This window comes from Propithecus coquereli, unplaced genomic scaffold, assembly GCF_000956105.1.
Source record: "Propithecus coquereli isolate 6110/MARCELLA unplaced genomic scaffold, Pcoq_1.0 Scaffold543, whole genome shotgun sequence".
In the NCBI taxonomy this organism is placed as follows: Eukaryota; Metazoa; Chordata; class Mammalia; order Primates; family Indriidae; genus Propithecus; species Propithecus coquereli.
Genome location: NW_012151319.1, coordinates 608,445 through 624,253, shown reverse-complemented (window position 1 = coordinate 624,253; position 15,809 = coordinate 608,445). Strand labels below are relative to the sequence as shown.

At 44.4% G+C, this 15,809-nt stretch overlaps 2 protein-coding genes and 1 pseudogene across 2 annotated transcripts in view; 2 read left to right on the top strand and 1 right to left on the bottom strand.

Annotated features, from left to right (window-relative positions):
* Window positions 1-12,095, bottom strand: part of WWC2 (WW and C2 domain containing 2) — a 197,905-nt gene extending 185,810 nt beyond the window's left edge. The window contains exon 1 of the mRNA XM_012657458.1: window positions 11,964-12,095. Within this exon, the coding sequence (XP_012512912.1) occupies window positions 11,964-12,094 (131 nt within the window). The 5' untranslated portion in view covers window position 12,095. The remainder of the gene's footprint in view (window positions 1-11,963) is intronic.
* Window positions 12,096-12,951: 856 nt separating this feature from the next.
* Window positions 12,952-13,759, top strand: LOC105820888 (putative uncharacterized protein WWC2-AS2). Its single transcript, XM_012657457.1, is given in 5 exon segments — window positions 12,952-13,388; window positions 13,421-13,457; window positions 13,460-13,553; window positions 13,673-13,722; window positions 13,724-13,759. Coding segments are annotated over 5 exon segments (654 nt in total).
* Window positions 13,760-13,834: 75 nt separating this feature from the next.
* Window positions 13,835-15,809, top strand: part of LOC105820886 — a 36,703-nt pseudogene continuing 34,728 nt past the window's right edge.

Genomic DNA, 15,809 nt, shown 5'->3' with positions numbered 1-15,809 from the left:
AGTACATGCATGGTCTTCCAGGATTTACACATAAAAACTTTCCTTAATAAGTTAAATAAATATCCATCTCAAATACTACATGCTCATTTTAAGTTCCTACGCATAACCCAGAATATCTTTTTGAATTAACATCCTAAAATTATAACTGTTTTTAAAACTGATATCTTAACAAAAAATACTAAAATCCGATTTAAATTTTCCAAATTAAAAATAAGAATTTTGTTTTTTTTAAAAAAATCACTGTTTTCCAACATACATGGGCAAAGTGCATGGTTACATAGAGAAGCCAATGTGAAGAGGAGTCTGACACCCACTCCTGAAGGTGAGGAGCTCAGCAGGTTCTTCCAAAATCTTAGAGAAGTTACGTTTTCTTGCAAACTGTATGAAAGACAAGCGCTTCAGGGTTTGTTCTCAATAGTGAGCTGGGGAAGAGTCGAGAATGCAGGGAAAGGACAAAGGGCATCTCTTCACTGAGTCCTGTATTCTCAGAAGAAGAATTAATTATATTATCACTATTAATCTCTAAACCGGGCTGTTCCAGGACCCCATGTCTTTAACTGGGGAATTGGCTTCCTAGTCCAGCCAGATTCCCAGTGCCCTTCTGGAGAGGGAATTTATGGAAATCTGTCAAGCAGTGCTCCAGGGCAGGACCAGGGCAATGCTCCTGATTTTCACTGAAATGGGCCAACCTGTGTCCTTCACTACCACCAATTAGGGTAAACACTGCTGGCTTAAATAGCTCAAAGGAGTATAATCAAAATCACATAATGGAATCAAATAATGAGTCTAAGACATCACCAGGAGTCAGTACAATCTTGACTGCAGTAGGGTGGAAAGCAATGAAACGAATAACATCAGGACAAAAGAAGTCTTTAGGAATGAGATAAAGTGTTGTGTAGGGAGGAAGAGAGACAAGGCTTAAAAAAAAAAAAGTTAGGATATTTCAGATAAATCATGGCCTTTCTATGCAAACCACTATACACAGCTTCTTTTTGGCCACAATAGTAAATCCAGTCAGACGACTAACTAAAAGGACTCAACGCTTGGCTGCTTGGCTACTGGGCTGCAGCCCCGTCCGGAACATCTTTCCTCATTTGAATAGTATTTTAGGAATGTTTTGTCAATGTGTCTGATGATTATTCACTTCTGCATTCTTCCCTTCACCATGATAATTATGGTCAGAGTAACCATTTATTTTATAGGCAGAACACTCACAACACTAAATGTTGACTTTTTTTAATCTGTTAAAATTCATATATTTGTCCATATTTCCTAAAAAAAAAAAAGTTAATTTTAACAAACTGTTGCTCATAGCAACACAGGAACAAAAGATTTTTCACATGCATAATCTAGGCATTTAGTTAGAATTCACAAACTTGGATCTCAAACCAAGTCGAAAAAAATGTAAGAAAACTAGATGCCCAAATAGAATAGGATATACAACACACTGTTCACACTGTTCAACTACTACAAAGACATAAAAAGATCAACAACCTGTGACAGGATAAAGAACGTACAAATGAAAAGAGTCTTCTTTGACCACCATTTTAGTGACTGCTTATATACTTCCAGGTAAGTTTCATGACCTAAGTAAACCAAACAAAAACACATCATATTCCCTCTGAGTGTCTATCTTTTCCTATTAATGAATGTTCTTTATCCTGAATCCAAATCTAAGCAGTTTAAAGCAAACTATAACATGATAATTTACTGAAAGAGATTATTTTTTTTCCCCAAGATTTAGGCTCAACTACAAGACTCAAGGTAAAAAAGATTCCCAATCAAGGTCTGTGATTTACATCTTTGCAGTGAAACCCAGGCTTACTCAGACAATAGACTGCCCACCGGGATTTAAATCAATGAGAAAGAACTACAGGGGGCTCAGCTTTATCCCTCTGGCAATTCTCCACCCTTCATAGTCAGTCCACCTGTCTTCAAACAAGGGCAGGGCACAGAGGGGTTCAGGTAAGTGGCATACTTGGAAAGGAGATGTTCCACAGAAGCCTGGATTGGGAGGAGTCTGTGGTACAAGGTCGACAGGTTTTTTTAGAGTCAGAAGACAGGGATAAAAAGGATTTATTGCATATTAGATACATAAAACACTGGAATTAAGGCAGAAGTGCCAGAATCAAATTGGGCTTTACTTGAGCAACCCACACGCACAAGGCATTATGTTTCGTGTCCTGTGAGGGGGCATAAACAAATAATATCACGTATGATTTAACTAAATGGAGCCTAAAACCTAGTTTGGGAAAATAAATAAATTCCGAAAAAATAGTAGTTCAATTTGAGGAGTCAAAACACAATACACATTTAGTTTTAATACAGATGCGGCTGGACGTGGTGGCTCACACCTGTAATCCCACACTCTGGGAGGCTGAGGTGGGAAGACTGCTTGAGGCCAGGAGTTCAAGACCAGCCTGGTCAACATAGCAAGACCCATCTCTACAAAAAATTTAAAAATTAGCTGGATGTGGTGGTGTGCCTCTGCAGTCCTAGCTACTCAGGAGGCTGAGGCAAGAGGATCACTTGAGCCCAAGAGTTTGAGGCTCCAGAGAGCTATGATAGTGTCAATGCACTCCAGCCTGGGAAACAAGCAAGACTCTATCTCTTAAAAAAAGAAAAAAAAAAAAATACAGATGCTAAAAACAAGTACCATAAGAATAAAGGTACTGGAGCTGGGCGTGCCTTTGCCTGCTAGTGACTCAGGAGGCTAAGGCAGGAGGATCGCTTGAGGCCAGGAGTTCAAGACCAGCCTGGGCAACACAGTGAGACTTCATCTCTAAAAATATTTAAAAAACAAAAAAAATTAAGGTTACGGCACTGGAAGATTATGTGTGGCTAAATTGTTTAGGGAAGCTTCAAGTGATAATACTTCAGCTAAATCCTGAAGGGAGCTACGATTATCAAACCCAAGATAGCAGGCCAAAGGGCTTTCTGAGCAGGAGTGAGAGATAGTATGTAGTTTAAACGCATAGCTTTGAAGTCAGACAGACATGGTTGAGTTCTGTCACCACTTAACAGCTTTGTGCCCTTAGTGAAGTCACTTAACCTCTTAAGCCTCAGTTTCCTAAAATGGGGAGAATAATGGTACCTCTCAAAGGTTTCATTTATTCAATAAAGAATTATTAAGAGCTTGCACAGAGCTGAACAATGGAACACAACAGTGAACAGGACAGACACGGTACCTGCCCTCGTGAAGCTTGAGATAACATGGGAAGGGCTCAATAAACGGTACTTATCATCATCTGCTTCACTGTCATCATCTTTAGCATAGTAGTGGAAAGTATAAGATTATGTCTCAGTGAAAACAAATAAATCATCTTAGCTGGAACAAGATTTCACAAAAAATATTGGTATGCCTCAAAGCTCAGTCCTGGGATCCTGGGACATTTTCTTTCCGTCTCTTTCCAAAAATCTCATCCCATTCTGACAACTTTATATGCTATCTATGTATACCGAAATTTAGTACGTCCAGTTCTGAGCTGTCTCCTAAACTCCAGACTCTATATCCAGCTGCCTACTAAATATCTCCATTAGTAAGTCTTAATAGACATCTCACACCTATAAATCTGAAATAGAATTCCAGATTACCAATCCAACTGTACGTTAACCAACCATATTCCTCCCTTGGTCTTTCCCCATCAGTAAATCAGCAAATCCTTGGTTCTTTTCCTCATGCCTCACACATCCAAATCATGAGCAAGTTCTTTCATTTTTATCTAAAAAACATATGCCAAATCCATTCACTGCTCCCCATTGCCAAAGCCATCATTCTAGACCAATCTCTGATTGTTTCTCACCTAGACTATCTCACTGCAAAAGTGTCTACTACATTTCCTTCTCCATAGAGCAGTGATCTCTTTTAAAAATGAATTAAGATTCTATTGTGCACACATACATGCACACACCCATAGGCACCGTCATATCTCCGTTCAACTTAAAATTCTGCAATAGCTCCCAGACATCATTAAAATGTTGATGGTCTTATAAGGCATACATGATTGGACCCCTTTCTACCTCTCTGCCTCATCTCATAGGACCCTCCTCCCTCTCTGTCTCTACATCACAATCACACCAGCCACCTTGCAGTCCCTTGAACACACCAACCTCCCTGGTGTGTTAGGAAGGCACAGCCAAACAGAACTTTCTGCACTGATGGAAATGTTCTGTATCTGCACATGTGGCTACTGAGCACTTAACATATGGCTAGTGAGACCGAGGAACTAAATTCTTAATTTTGATTAGTTTAAATTTAAATAGCCACATACTCCCAGAAGGTATCATCCTGCAAAGCACAGGTAGGGCTTCTGCCCAGCCTTTTCTTCTGCATGGACTATCCTTCCCTCAGGTCTTCACATGGATGGCTCTTATCCTCATGTCACCTCCTCAGAAAGGCCTTTCCTGACCACCCAACCCAAAGTAGTTCCCGCTGATACCGTTATCACTTCACCTTATTTTATCACAGCACATTTACTACTGCCTTGTTTGCCTTCCACAAACAAGAATATAAAATCCATGAAAGTAGAGTCCTTACCTATTTCATTCAATGCTGTGTCCCCAAGATATATATGTGCTTGGTATATAGTGTTTCCAATAAATGTTTGGTGAATGATTGAATGAATGAATGAGTGAGTGAATGACTAGGTGGTCACGTCAGTAAAAGTAAGCGGGACAAATTATACAGGTCCTTGAAATGCTTGTATTTCACTTATATGGGTACAGGGCTCTACAGTGTTCCTAAGTGCCCCCGTGGGGACAGGCAATCTAATCAGAAGCACAAAGGAGCACATACAAAGCAGGTCACTATCCTCAGCTGGCACAGAATTGATTTCATGAAAACATTAGTGATACAGACACATAGGTGTTCCCCACATAGGAGACACTAGGAAATCTCCCAAAAACGTTATCTACATACATTCTACAGGCATACCTCTAGGGGTAACTAAAGGGCTGAAACGGAAGTTAGACAACCAAGTTAGTTTTGTAGTCTTTGGATCTACAATAGCAAACCAGGGCATTAATGTTATGGTAAACATTCTGCCAAGTTAAATACCAGTTTATAGTCATACCGTCCTTTGAGAAATGTCATTAGCTGTGTCATCTAGCAAAAAAGAGGGACGGAAAGCAAAGACGGAAGAAAGTAAATGATCTGTTTCTACCAAATCCAAACACCCTGATAATCATCACACAGGGAAAGAACATGTGGTGTGGACACAATTATTGACCAGCTCAAAACTACACCTAGGCCAGTAAATCCACAAAACTGATAGCCCAGTGATACTATGTACAAAGCAGATTCCACACATTCATTCACTGTCACGGTTTCAAAGAAAAAAACTGGTTTTAATTTATCTCTATTAAAAAGCATAATACTGAGGAAAACGGCAGAGTAAGTAAATAAAGTCTTGCACTAAATGAAACTGCACGTGCTCCAAATCTTTTGCAGTAAAAGTTGTCTATCACATTTAAACTTTATTGAATATCACAGCTACTTAATAAAATTACCTTCTAATAAAATGCAGAAATGTCAATAAAGTATATAGCATATTCCACAGTCTATTACTAAGTCACAATTTTATCAGGAGTTTATAGTACTGATCTCTATAAGTCAACATTCACCTCTGTTGTTCACATTCAGAACTGGTGACCAACACAACCCAGGCCACACTAGAAAGAAACACTGCATGTGCAGCAGCAACTTTCACACCAAAGAAAAGCCTCTTTGCCTTCCAAATCCTGGCATACTCGTTTTTACAAAAATACCAGGGACATGGACTTAGTTCAAAATGACAAATTTCATAATCTAAATAATGCCTACATTTCTTTAAAATTCAATTTCCTACCTCTATCCCCAGTGAAACCAAAGTACATTAAATGTACACCTCTGTTCAAATTCTCCATTGGAACTGTTGTAACTCCTCATAAGAATGGTTCCCAAAGTACAACTCTGTGAGTCCACGACTGCCCCATTTCCTTGCTCCATTTTGGAACCAGGATTTCTTTACTGACATCGTGGCTAACAGTACAGAAAAAGTCACTCACAGAGCAAAAAATTTTAGCTCTACACAGTAGTCTTTGGGACACCCTTGACTGTGACAGGCATTATCTTTGCACAGTAAGGATAATATACAGAATTATTTTCTCTTTGAGCATCACCTACTTTGTGATTTTATAAATATTATCAATATGCCACAGGAAAGTCAACACTTCTTTTTTTTATTTCAGCATATTATGGGGGTACAGATGTTTAGGTTACGTATGTTGCCCTTGCCCCCTCTCCCACTGAAAGTCAATACTTCTATCAAAACATAATACTATAATATTTATGCTTCCAACAGTAAACCGTAAACAAACTATGGTACCTCCAAAAATTCATTTTTGCCTATTTTTCTCATGTCTGTATGTACAATTTTTTTAAGGATCATCTAACGAAGCCTAGTATCTAGTCATTGGCTGACTAGATCGTGGTTGAACTGTCTCCATACCACAAAAACAATTTCTACCTCAGGCCCTGCCATGGCAAAGCCAGGTTCCCAAAGAAGTCCCTCGGTTTCTTGTTAAAATAAATATGAGGTATACAGTATCAGCGGCAGCTACGTTTGACGAGGGACCCGTGAACTCACTCCCATTTTAAGAGTAATGGACCTGTCTCGACTACCATCAGGTTCAGCCACTTCAAAGAAGAATGGGTTTGGAAAACTTTAAATAACATACTGCATTTCACTGTAAGAAAAGTAATATGAGATGCAAGGCAACTCCTCAAATTCAGCATCCGTGTCTGATTCACCTTTATACTACACAGCACCCAGAGTTCAAATTATTGGTGACATAAATGATCACTGATCACTGACAAACATGCCATTTTACCATAAAAGATTAATATTTCCTTTAAATGTTGACATAGAATATTTTAAAGACTTTATCATCTTACTTTAGAGGCTGGTAAACTTTTTCTGTAAAGGGCCAAAAAGTAAACATTTTGGGCTTTGTGGGCTACATTCGGTCTCTGTCACATTCTTTTTTTTTTTTTTTTTTTAAGACAGAGTCTCACTCTGTTGCCTGGGCTAGAGTGCCGTGGCGTCAGCCTAGCTCACAGAAACCTCAGATTCCTGGGCTCAAGCAATCCTTTTGCCTCAGCCTCCAAGTAGCTGGGACTACAGGCATGCGCCACCATGCCCGGCCAATTTTTTCTATATATATTTTTAGTTGACCAGCTAATTTCTTTCTTATTTTTTAGTAGAGACGGCGTCTCGCTCTTGCTCAGGCTGGTCTCGAACTCCTGACCTTGAGCGATCCACCCGCCTCAGCCTCCCAGAGTGCTAGCATTACAGGCGTGAGCCACCGCGCCTGGCCTCTGTCACATACTCTTATTTTTGTTTGTTTGTGTACAACCCTTTCATGATGTAAGACACATTCTTAGCTGGAGGACTATACAAAATGAGGCTGCAGGCCAGGACTTGGCCCTTGGGCCACAGTTTGCCCACCCGTTTTTCATATGAAGAAAAAAGCCCATAATTACATAGCATGGTCACACTTTGACTAAAGAAAACACTTCCAACTGTTTCGTGTGATTTTTTTTGTAATTTTTTAAAATTAAAATTTTAAATTTTTAAAAATAAACTATTTTTTAGAACAGTTTTAGATTTACAGAAAAAATGCAAAGTTAGTACACAGAGTTGCCATATATCCCACACTTAGTTTCCCCATTAGTATGTTATATTTATTAAAATTAATGAACCAATATTGATAGATTATTAACTAAAATCCATACTTTATTCAGATTTCCTTAGTTTTCACCTAATGTCCTTTTCCTGTTACAGGATCCCACCCAGGTTACATGTAATCATGGCATCTCCTTAGGCTCCTCTTGGCCATGACAGTTTCTCAGACTTTCCTTGTTTTTGAGGACCTTGGCAGTTTTGAGGCATACCGATCAGATATTTTGCAGAATGTCACTCTACTGGCATCTAGTAGGTTTTTTTCTCAAAATTAGCCTGGAGTTACTACGTTTTTGAAGACCACAAAAATAAAATGCCATTGTCATGCACCATATCAAGGGTTTATCAACATGACTTACCCCTACCGATTGAAAAGCAATAATAAGCAATGAAGACTCTTGAGGAGTTTACATTCTAGCAGTGGGTTGATAGAAATTACTTATTTTGACTTTGAAAAAAAGATAATACCAAGTTCCTCCTAACCTAATAACATGCCACCAAGGGGGTGTGGAGAGCTGAAAGCCAACTCTGACCTCAATGATATACCCAGCTGGCACCCTTTCCTCCTCACTCTCACCCCCACCTCCCAAGATTCTTTTTCTTCAGTTAGAAGGTACAGGTTGCTCAACACCTGACCCTGGCTGTAAGCCACAGATTAGGGTCTATCAGTAGGCTTTAACATAAAGTGGCTTTGCATGGCGGTAAATCTCTTAGGTTATCTCTGGGTAACATTCAATCCATGAATAGCAAATGAGCAAAATTCTACTGGGAGTTCGTAAAACCACTCACCCCATCTCTGATGCCTGCCCACCTCAGCCCCCTAATCCTCCAAGAGGCAATGAATCCATCCCACCTTCTTCTCCTTTGTTGAATGCAGTTTTTTTTTTTTTTTTTAAGCACCAGACCATTTGGCCAAGATCTATGGCCCACCATAAACACCAATTGGTGTGGTCAAGGGTGTCCCTGGTGAGCAAAATAAGAGGTGAATGAGGCAGTAAACCTGCAAAATAACACTCCTGGGGAGGGGGACAAGGAATCACGGACAGGGTGATTTCCCCAGGATTAGACTGGTCATCAGCCTGAAAAATAAACACTGGGCAAAGAGGTTCTGCACCTCCATGAACTCCACCTAAGGACCCCTGAACATGCCCAGGAGTCGAGGCAGTTTAAAGGAATGATTAAGGACACAGGTTCTAGAGTCAGACTGTCTCGCTTCAAATCCTGGCTCACACTTAACAGCAATTTGTCTGACTCAATTTCCTCATCTGTAACTGGAAGATAACAATAGCACCTGCCTCATAGGACTAATGGGAGAATAAAATGAGATCACAGTTAAAAAGCTTAGCAGTGGCTAGCACACAATAAACACTGAGTAAATACTGTATGTGCTAGTATTCCTACTATTTTCAGGAATCAAACATTCAGTTAAATGTCAGCACTACACTACTATTTGGCTGGGCCCTAATTTGGGGCCCACAAACATCCCTATGAAGTAGACGGATGGTATTATCTTCATTTTAGAGTTGAAAAATGGAGGTTTATAGAGGGATTCAGAAACTCATCTAAACTTAGTTAATACGAGGTGGAGCAATGAAAGCTTTGATCACGTCCCAGCAAAGTATGCATTATGTCATCTCCCTCCAAAAGCTTGAATATATTTTAAAATAATACTGCAGTATTCTAGCATCACTACTTGTTGAATGAAATTATGTTCCTGTAAAATCCCCCACTCTCTCCCAACTAAATCAGCATAAGTATCTATATAATCAGAGATAACCTGACAAATTCTGATAGACTATCGGAAACACAAAATTCTTTTTCTTAACAGAATAACATAAGAAATATGACTGGGTAAATCATCCTGACCATTCTAATTAAATGGCTTTAATAGTTCAAAAGTACTGTAGACCCATATATATCAAATCATTTTTCTTTCAGGATTTGTAATTTGATGCTGCAGAAGAATCCACACACCACACACTCCTATTGGCCTGTGTAACATCTCTCTTTCCATAGGTTTGGTAAATGTGTGCCAAACTGACAAGAGTTAATAGTTACTCCAAATATCCTCCCCCATCGTGGCTTAAGCTATTATAGTCAGGAAGACTTAAAGTCACTTCATTTCCCTGAAAAAAAATAAATCAAATTTAAACTGAGTATATCATGGTGACTCTGATCTCAAAGAATATCTTTTAAAACTCTAATACTGTGATCCAGAAATATTTATAATTAGTCAAATTTATAGCTCCAAATACTTAAAGACCTAACAGCTTCAAGGAAAACTGGAGTAATAATAAGGCACTTTACTCAAAACTATTTGTCCCCATCAAATGAACTGGTTACCCGGTTTCCTGAAAACAGACTTCACAATAATTGCTAATCCATTAAGAGTTTAAAATAAAGGATATACTTGACTTGTGAAGAAGTGGTGATATGGATAAGCCAAATCTCATAATTTTACTTCACTTTCCATCAGCTTGACCCAGGCATACATATTCTTGTAATCCTTTTTGGTAAGCACAAAAGAGAATGTACTATACATAATAAAACATCTAAACTTAGCAGAAGAGAACCCAAAATGCCTAAATATTTCAAGAATTTATGCAATTTCAATAACCTGAAACTCCAAGTATCAGAAAGCAGAAAGAGTTACCACACAACTGTAAAAGTCAAATATTTATACAGGTGCCTTAAAAGCCACCGTTGGGTGCACACCATCAGCACTGACATTTACTATCTGTTAAGTAGTTTCAAAGTGCAATGGCATAAGTCAAATAACTGGCTTGGAGTGTGAAGTTTATGACAACAACTAGTATGTCTGGAGAGACTGTGAAGGTGTGATGCTTGTCATAACTTTCATCAGGTCAGCAACAGGCAGCCAGGCCGTGGCAAGACAGAACCCTGGGCACAGGTGCCTTTTCAGGAGGGAAACCTAAACCCATACCGTCATGGATAATTGAACAAGGATTGTTCCATAAATTTATAATGTCATTTATAACTTTCTTATAACTGCTTTTCAATAGCTTTCAAAAACACCATTTTTAGGACAAAAGTAACAGAATATAAAACAGGAAACTGTTTCAGCTTCAAATTGAGAAAAAGGGGAATGTTTAACAGAATCACCTAAAAAAGGTTATAAATCCCTAAGGCCACATTCCATAAACAGCTGCAAAGAATTTTCAGAAATGACAAAAGTTCACATGTGGGAGTTATCCCTGATGATATATTATTTAAATTTACAGTTAGGAATACCTCCTATTATTATAATAATTCTAAGAAATTTTCCTTTTAAGGGTAAAAAGAAAGATGGGATAGAGGTACATTTGTGAACCTTCAGCTAAACTTCAGCTCCCGAATTTCAGAGATGATTTTGTTACGCTTCTCCTCTTCACCTCCAGGCGGGAATAAAATGTGTGCGTTGAGAACTAAAAAAACAAACGAGGCTAAGCTCAAGTCAGAGTTCCTCAATACCCAATTCATTTCACCACTTCATACTTCCAAACAGAATCTGCCCGCGTTCAGGATCTGAGAGTCAGTTCAAGTTTTCAGGTGAAGACTAACAGCAGGTAGTAAAACCTCAAAACAAGCGTTTCTAAAATCTGAGGGGCAAAGCCAGTTACACCCACTCCCAGGCCCCAGCATTCCCTTCCCTGCTCGGGACCTCTGGCCTGGATGGGGCGCACCGGTCAAGAACTTAAAGTCAAGACCTGGAAGACAAGGACGGCCTGAGAGATGCCACAGGTGACCTGGATGGCTAGTTAGTTCCCCACCTGGTACAGGCCTCAGAGGCCCAGCCCAGCCCCGCCTCCCACAGGCCGAACGTGCCCTCCAGCCTCAATTTGGCCAACTTTAGGGGGAGGCTAGCCTGGGACAGGGCCCAGGTAGCCCCTTAGAGGTCCGTTAACTGGACGTGGAGTGCCAGCCCAGGGCACCAATTCCACCCTTCCCTCAGGGCCAGGAGCGTCTAAAAGTCCCGGAGGGGCGTCGGGAAGGGGGCAGGCAAAGGGGCCCTGGGAGGGGCGGCTCTAACGGGCCCCTCCATGGCGCCTCGCCGGCTGGCGCAGCCCCACCTAGGGCGACGGTCCCGCGTCTCCTTCCTGGGACCCCTCGGGCACCCCGGGGCCGGCGACGCCCCACGCCCCCAGCGCCGCGGGCGCCGCCGCCCGGCCGGGTCTCCCGGACAACAGCCACCGCCGCGCTTCCGAGGCGGGTCCCGCGCCCACCCGCGGCCCGGCCGCCCACCTGTCCCGGGGGTCGATCCAGCTGGTCCTCCTGGTATTGTGGTCGATGTAGAAGACCTTGCCGTCGTAGTCCCTGGCCTCCTCCCAGCCCCGGGGTAGCGGCAGCTGACCGCTCCCGGCCCTCCTAGGCATGGTCGGCGGCCTCGCCGGCGAGCGGCGCCTCCATAGGGACCGGGCGCGGGACGCGGCGGGAACGCGACTGCCCGGCCCGGCCGCTGCCCCCGACGCGGGCGCCGGCGAGGGGCTGCGGGGTGCTGGGCGCGGCGGAACCACGCGCGGGAGGCGCCTCAGGAAGCCCTGCTCTCGGCCCCGCTGGGGCTTAGTCCACCATGTCTGCGTCGGAGCAGGCGATCGAACCCTCCTCCTCCTCGCCGCCGCCGCTGCTGCCTCCGCCTCTTCCTCCTCCTCCTCCCCGTCCCCCTGTGGCCGCCGAGGGTCGCGGCGCCCAGGCTGCCTGTGCCGCCGCCGTCTGGGCTCGGATCCGGGAAGCTCGGCGGAGCGGCGGCCGCGGCGGCGACGGGCCTCCTCATTTGCATGCGATTAGCATGCGCCCCGCCCCGGGCCCGCCCCGCCCCGCGCGCGGCTCATCAGCATGCACATTCCTCGCCGCCACATTCCTGGGCTTAACCCTGCCGCTGCCGCGGCCGCTGCGCGAGCCTGAGCGCCCGCCGGAGCTTGGGACGGGGGAGGGGAGCCGAGGGACCAGGTGGGAGGGAGGCGGGCGAAGGAATGCATTGCTCTCTCCCTTCCCTTGACCCCAAATATCTCCCTACGGCCAAAAGCCTAGGGTTTTTAGTGTCTGGACGGGAAAGATTGCAAAAAAGAAGTCTCCGCAACCTTCTCAAGCTCTTTCCGTCTTCTAGGGAAACCACAAGACTTTCGAGAGGAAAAGGGGTGGGGGAAGCTCTCCTCGGAAGAAAAAGTCCCAACAAACAGGGAGGGCACAAAGGCTCCCCCACGCCGCGCCGAGAGCCCCTTCGGGACCCCGGATGCGGTTCGGGACAGTGGGAAAGTGTGAAAAGCACCGAAAGCGCTGGAAGCCCGTCCGTGGCTTGTCCAGGGCGGCGTCGCCCGCGGGGCCTCTGCAGGGCGCCTGGCCCTCGGTGACCTCAGCGGAGACCGCGGGCCGCGCGGCGGAAAGCGAAGGCGGGTCCCGCGGTCCGAGAGCGCCGCAACTTGCTGGCCCCAGGGGCCCGCGGGGGAGAGTCCGGCCTGGCCCTGAGAGGCGACTAGGCCACCCCCCGCCACGCGCGGGCCTGGGGCGCGGAGTCACCGAGCCTCCCCCGCCGCGTCGGGGCGCTCCAGCCGCGGGGTCCCGGCGCCCACAGAGGGCGCTCTGCGCTGGCCTGCCCTGCTGGGGTGAGGGCGGTTGGACGTGGACGCGGCCAACATCCAGCCCCTTCCGTCCAGCCGCCCGCCGGGAAGTGCCCCACCCGGAGCCCCGCCGTGGCCGAGAAGGTGTGGGCGGCCACGCTGGAGGGAGCCCACGCAGCGGGCCAGAGGCCAGACTTTCCTAGGCCCTGGATCCGTCCGGAGGGGACGCGGAGCGTCTCTCATTCCGCCAAGCATTTATTTATTCAGCAGCTACTACGTGCTGCTCGCCACTGAGAAGGGCCGGACGTCGGGCTCCGGGTAGAACAATGCTCGGGAAAGCAGGACTGGCAGGGCCCAGACACAGCATTCGGAGTCCCCAGCCCCTCATCCTGACAGGGAGTTTCCCAGCCCCCAAACTCCAACCAGGTCTACACCACAGTCCCCCACTCATATTCTTCCGGGTTACCAAGCAGCTTCTTTTAAAATACCAACATCCGAGGAAGGCCCCGAGCTCAGTCATTCACCTCTTGGTGTGAATTCGCCTAATCCTGCCCGCTAATGTGTAATGACTCCTCACCTGGTGCAGGACTCAGCGCTGGGCAGGGGCTTCGGAGGCTTTGGAACAACCTCCGCCTCCGCTCCCGGATTCTCAGCCCCGCGCGGGAGTTGAGTGAATGGCGATTCACTGCTGTGCGGAGCTGGCGCTGCACGGTTTGGGTAGCAGCTGCCCCGGGAGACGGGGACGAGGTTCCGATCCCCAGACCGTCGGGCATCGACGGGCAACTTCGAAGGTGGAGGAGGGTGGGCCTGAAGAGTAAGGGCAGAGGCTCAGGCTTGGAACAACTTCACGGAGGGGACTGAACCTGCCTTCTGGGGCAAGGGCCCTAAAAGAGGAAAAGGAGGTCGCCTTTGCGCTTGGAGCAATCTGGGCGGGGAGCGGAAACTTTAAACTGCCAGAAACTCTGGAGAACGAGGAGCACCTGGGAAGGAGCAAGCAGAATTGGCTGGAGGTGGGGAAGGAAGGCACTCGACAAATTCGCTGACTTTGGTTGTCTTTCTAGGTCTTCCTCTTTTGCACCCAGGCTTCTGGAAGCCAGGCTGTGCGCTTAGGAAAGAGAAGCCCCCACCCCATTAGTCAGGAGGTGTTCACACAAGTCAAGCTTCTCCAGCTCCCAGGGGAATGAAACAAGGTTGGACTTTTGAATACTATGAAAAAGATGGGGCCTGTTTACAACTGATCTCTCACACTTTTGAGTGAACGTGCTTTGTTTTGGACTGCTGTTAAGTTGGCCCACTTGCATGGCCAAAATTTGCATTGTGGTATATTAATAATATCATTCAGGAGCCAAACCAAACCATTCTTAAAACTTGTTTCCTGGCTACCCCCCGCCAAACAGTTTAAAAACATTTATTATACTAAAATGTCTACATCCTATTATTTAAAAAAACAAAGTAGCACGCTGCTTTGAGGCCACAATTTGTTTCACTGGGATCAACTACCAATACTTCTCAGTGTAATTTCAAACTTGATACGATTTAATCTGAGTATTTTTACATAAATTCTAAAACCAATGAGAAATCCAAAATACCACACAGCATTAAATGGCATTTATTGTTCCATAAATCTTCAGATTTAAAAAAAAAACTCCAAATAGACAAACAAAACTCTAAAACAATTAAAAGAGAAGCTCTCTTCTTTCCCACTGATTGGCACTAGAAACATTTGGTTATACAAAAGCGGTTAAAATGACATAAAGGGGTTGCTGCTCTACAATTTTCTTTGCTTTGATCAAGTTTGAACTCTGCTGTTCTGAGTTCGTACAGTTTACATAGTAACATCCCTTCAGAGAATTCCTAATGACCAAGACAATGAAATTTCATTTATATTCATATCTGTGAAAAGAAAATAAATATGAAGATTATCCCCATTTTAGAGATGGTTACATTTAGATTTGATCTGGGCTCCAGTTGATCTTGGCAAAGAAAGATGATGCTGTCCAGGATGCCAGATTACCCTAGTCTATGGAACCACGTACAAGCCCCCGAAGCGTCTATTCTCTGGCCCTCAAAATTTTCTTTTCTTCTGGCTTTACATTTTCTCCAGTACCAGCAGTCTGTGGGGATGACCCCCCATAAACAAAGCTCCCACTGTCAATATCCAAATCCTAGGTGGCAGGAAGATTAGTGACATCAAAAGTGGGAGTAGACAGTGAAAATTATGTCAAAAGATAATTTTGTTATATCCAAATTGAAAATATACAGCCAGGCATGCCTGTAGGTCCAGCTACTTGGGAGGCTGAGGCAAGAAGATTACTTAAGGCCAGGAGTTTGAGACCAGCCTGAGCAACATATCAAGACCTTGTCTCTACAAAAACATATCTAAAAATTAGCCGGGTGTGGTGGTGAGCACCTATAGTCCCAGCTACTTGAAAGAAGGGAGGATCACTTAAGCCCAGCAAGTTTGAAGTTGCAGTCAGCTATGATGACACTATTGCATTCCCACCCAGGCAACAGAGCTAGCCGCTGTCTAAAA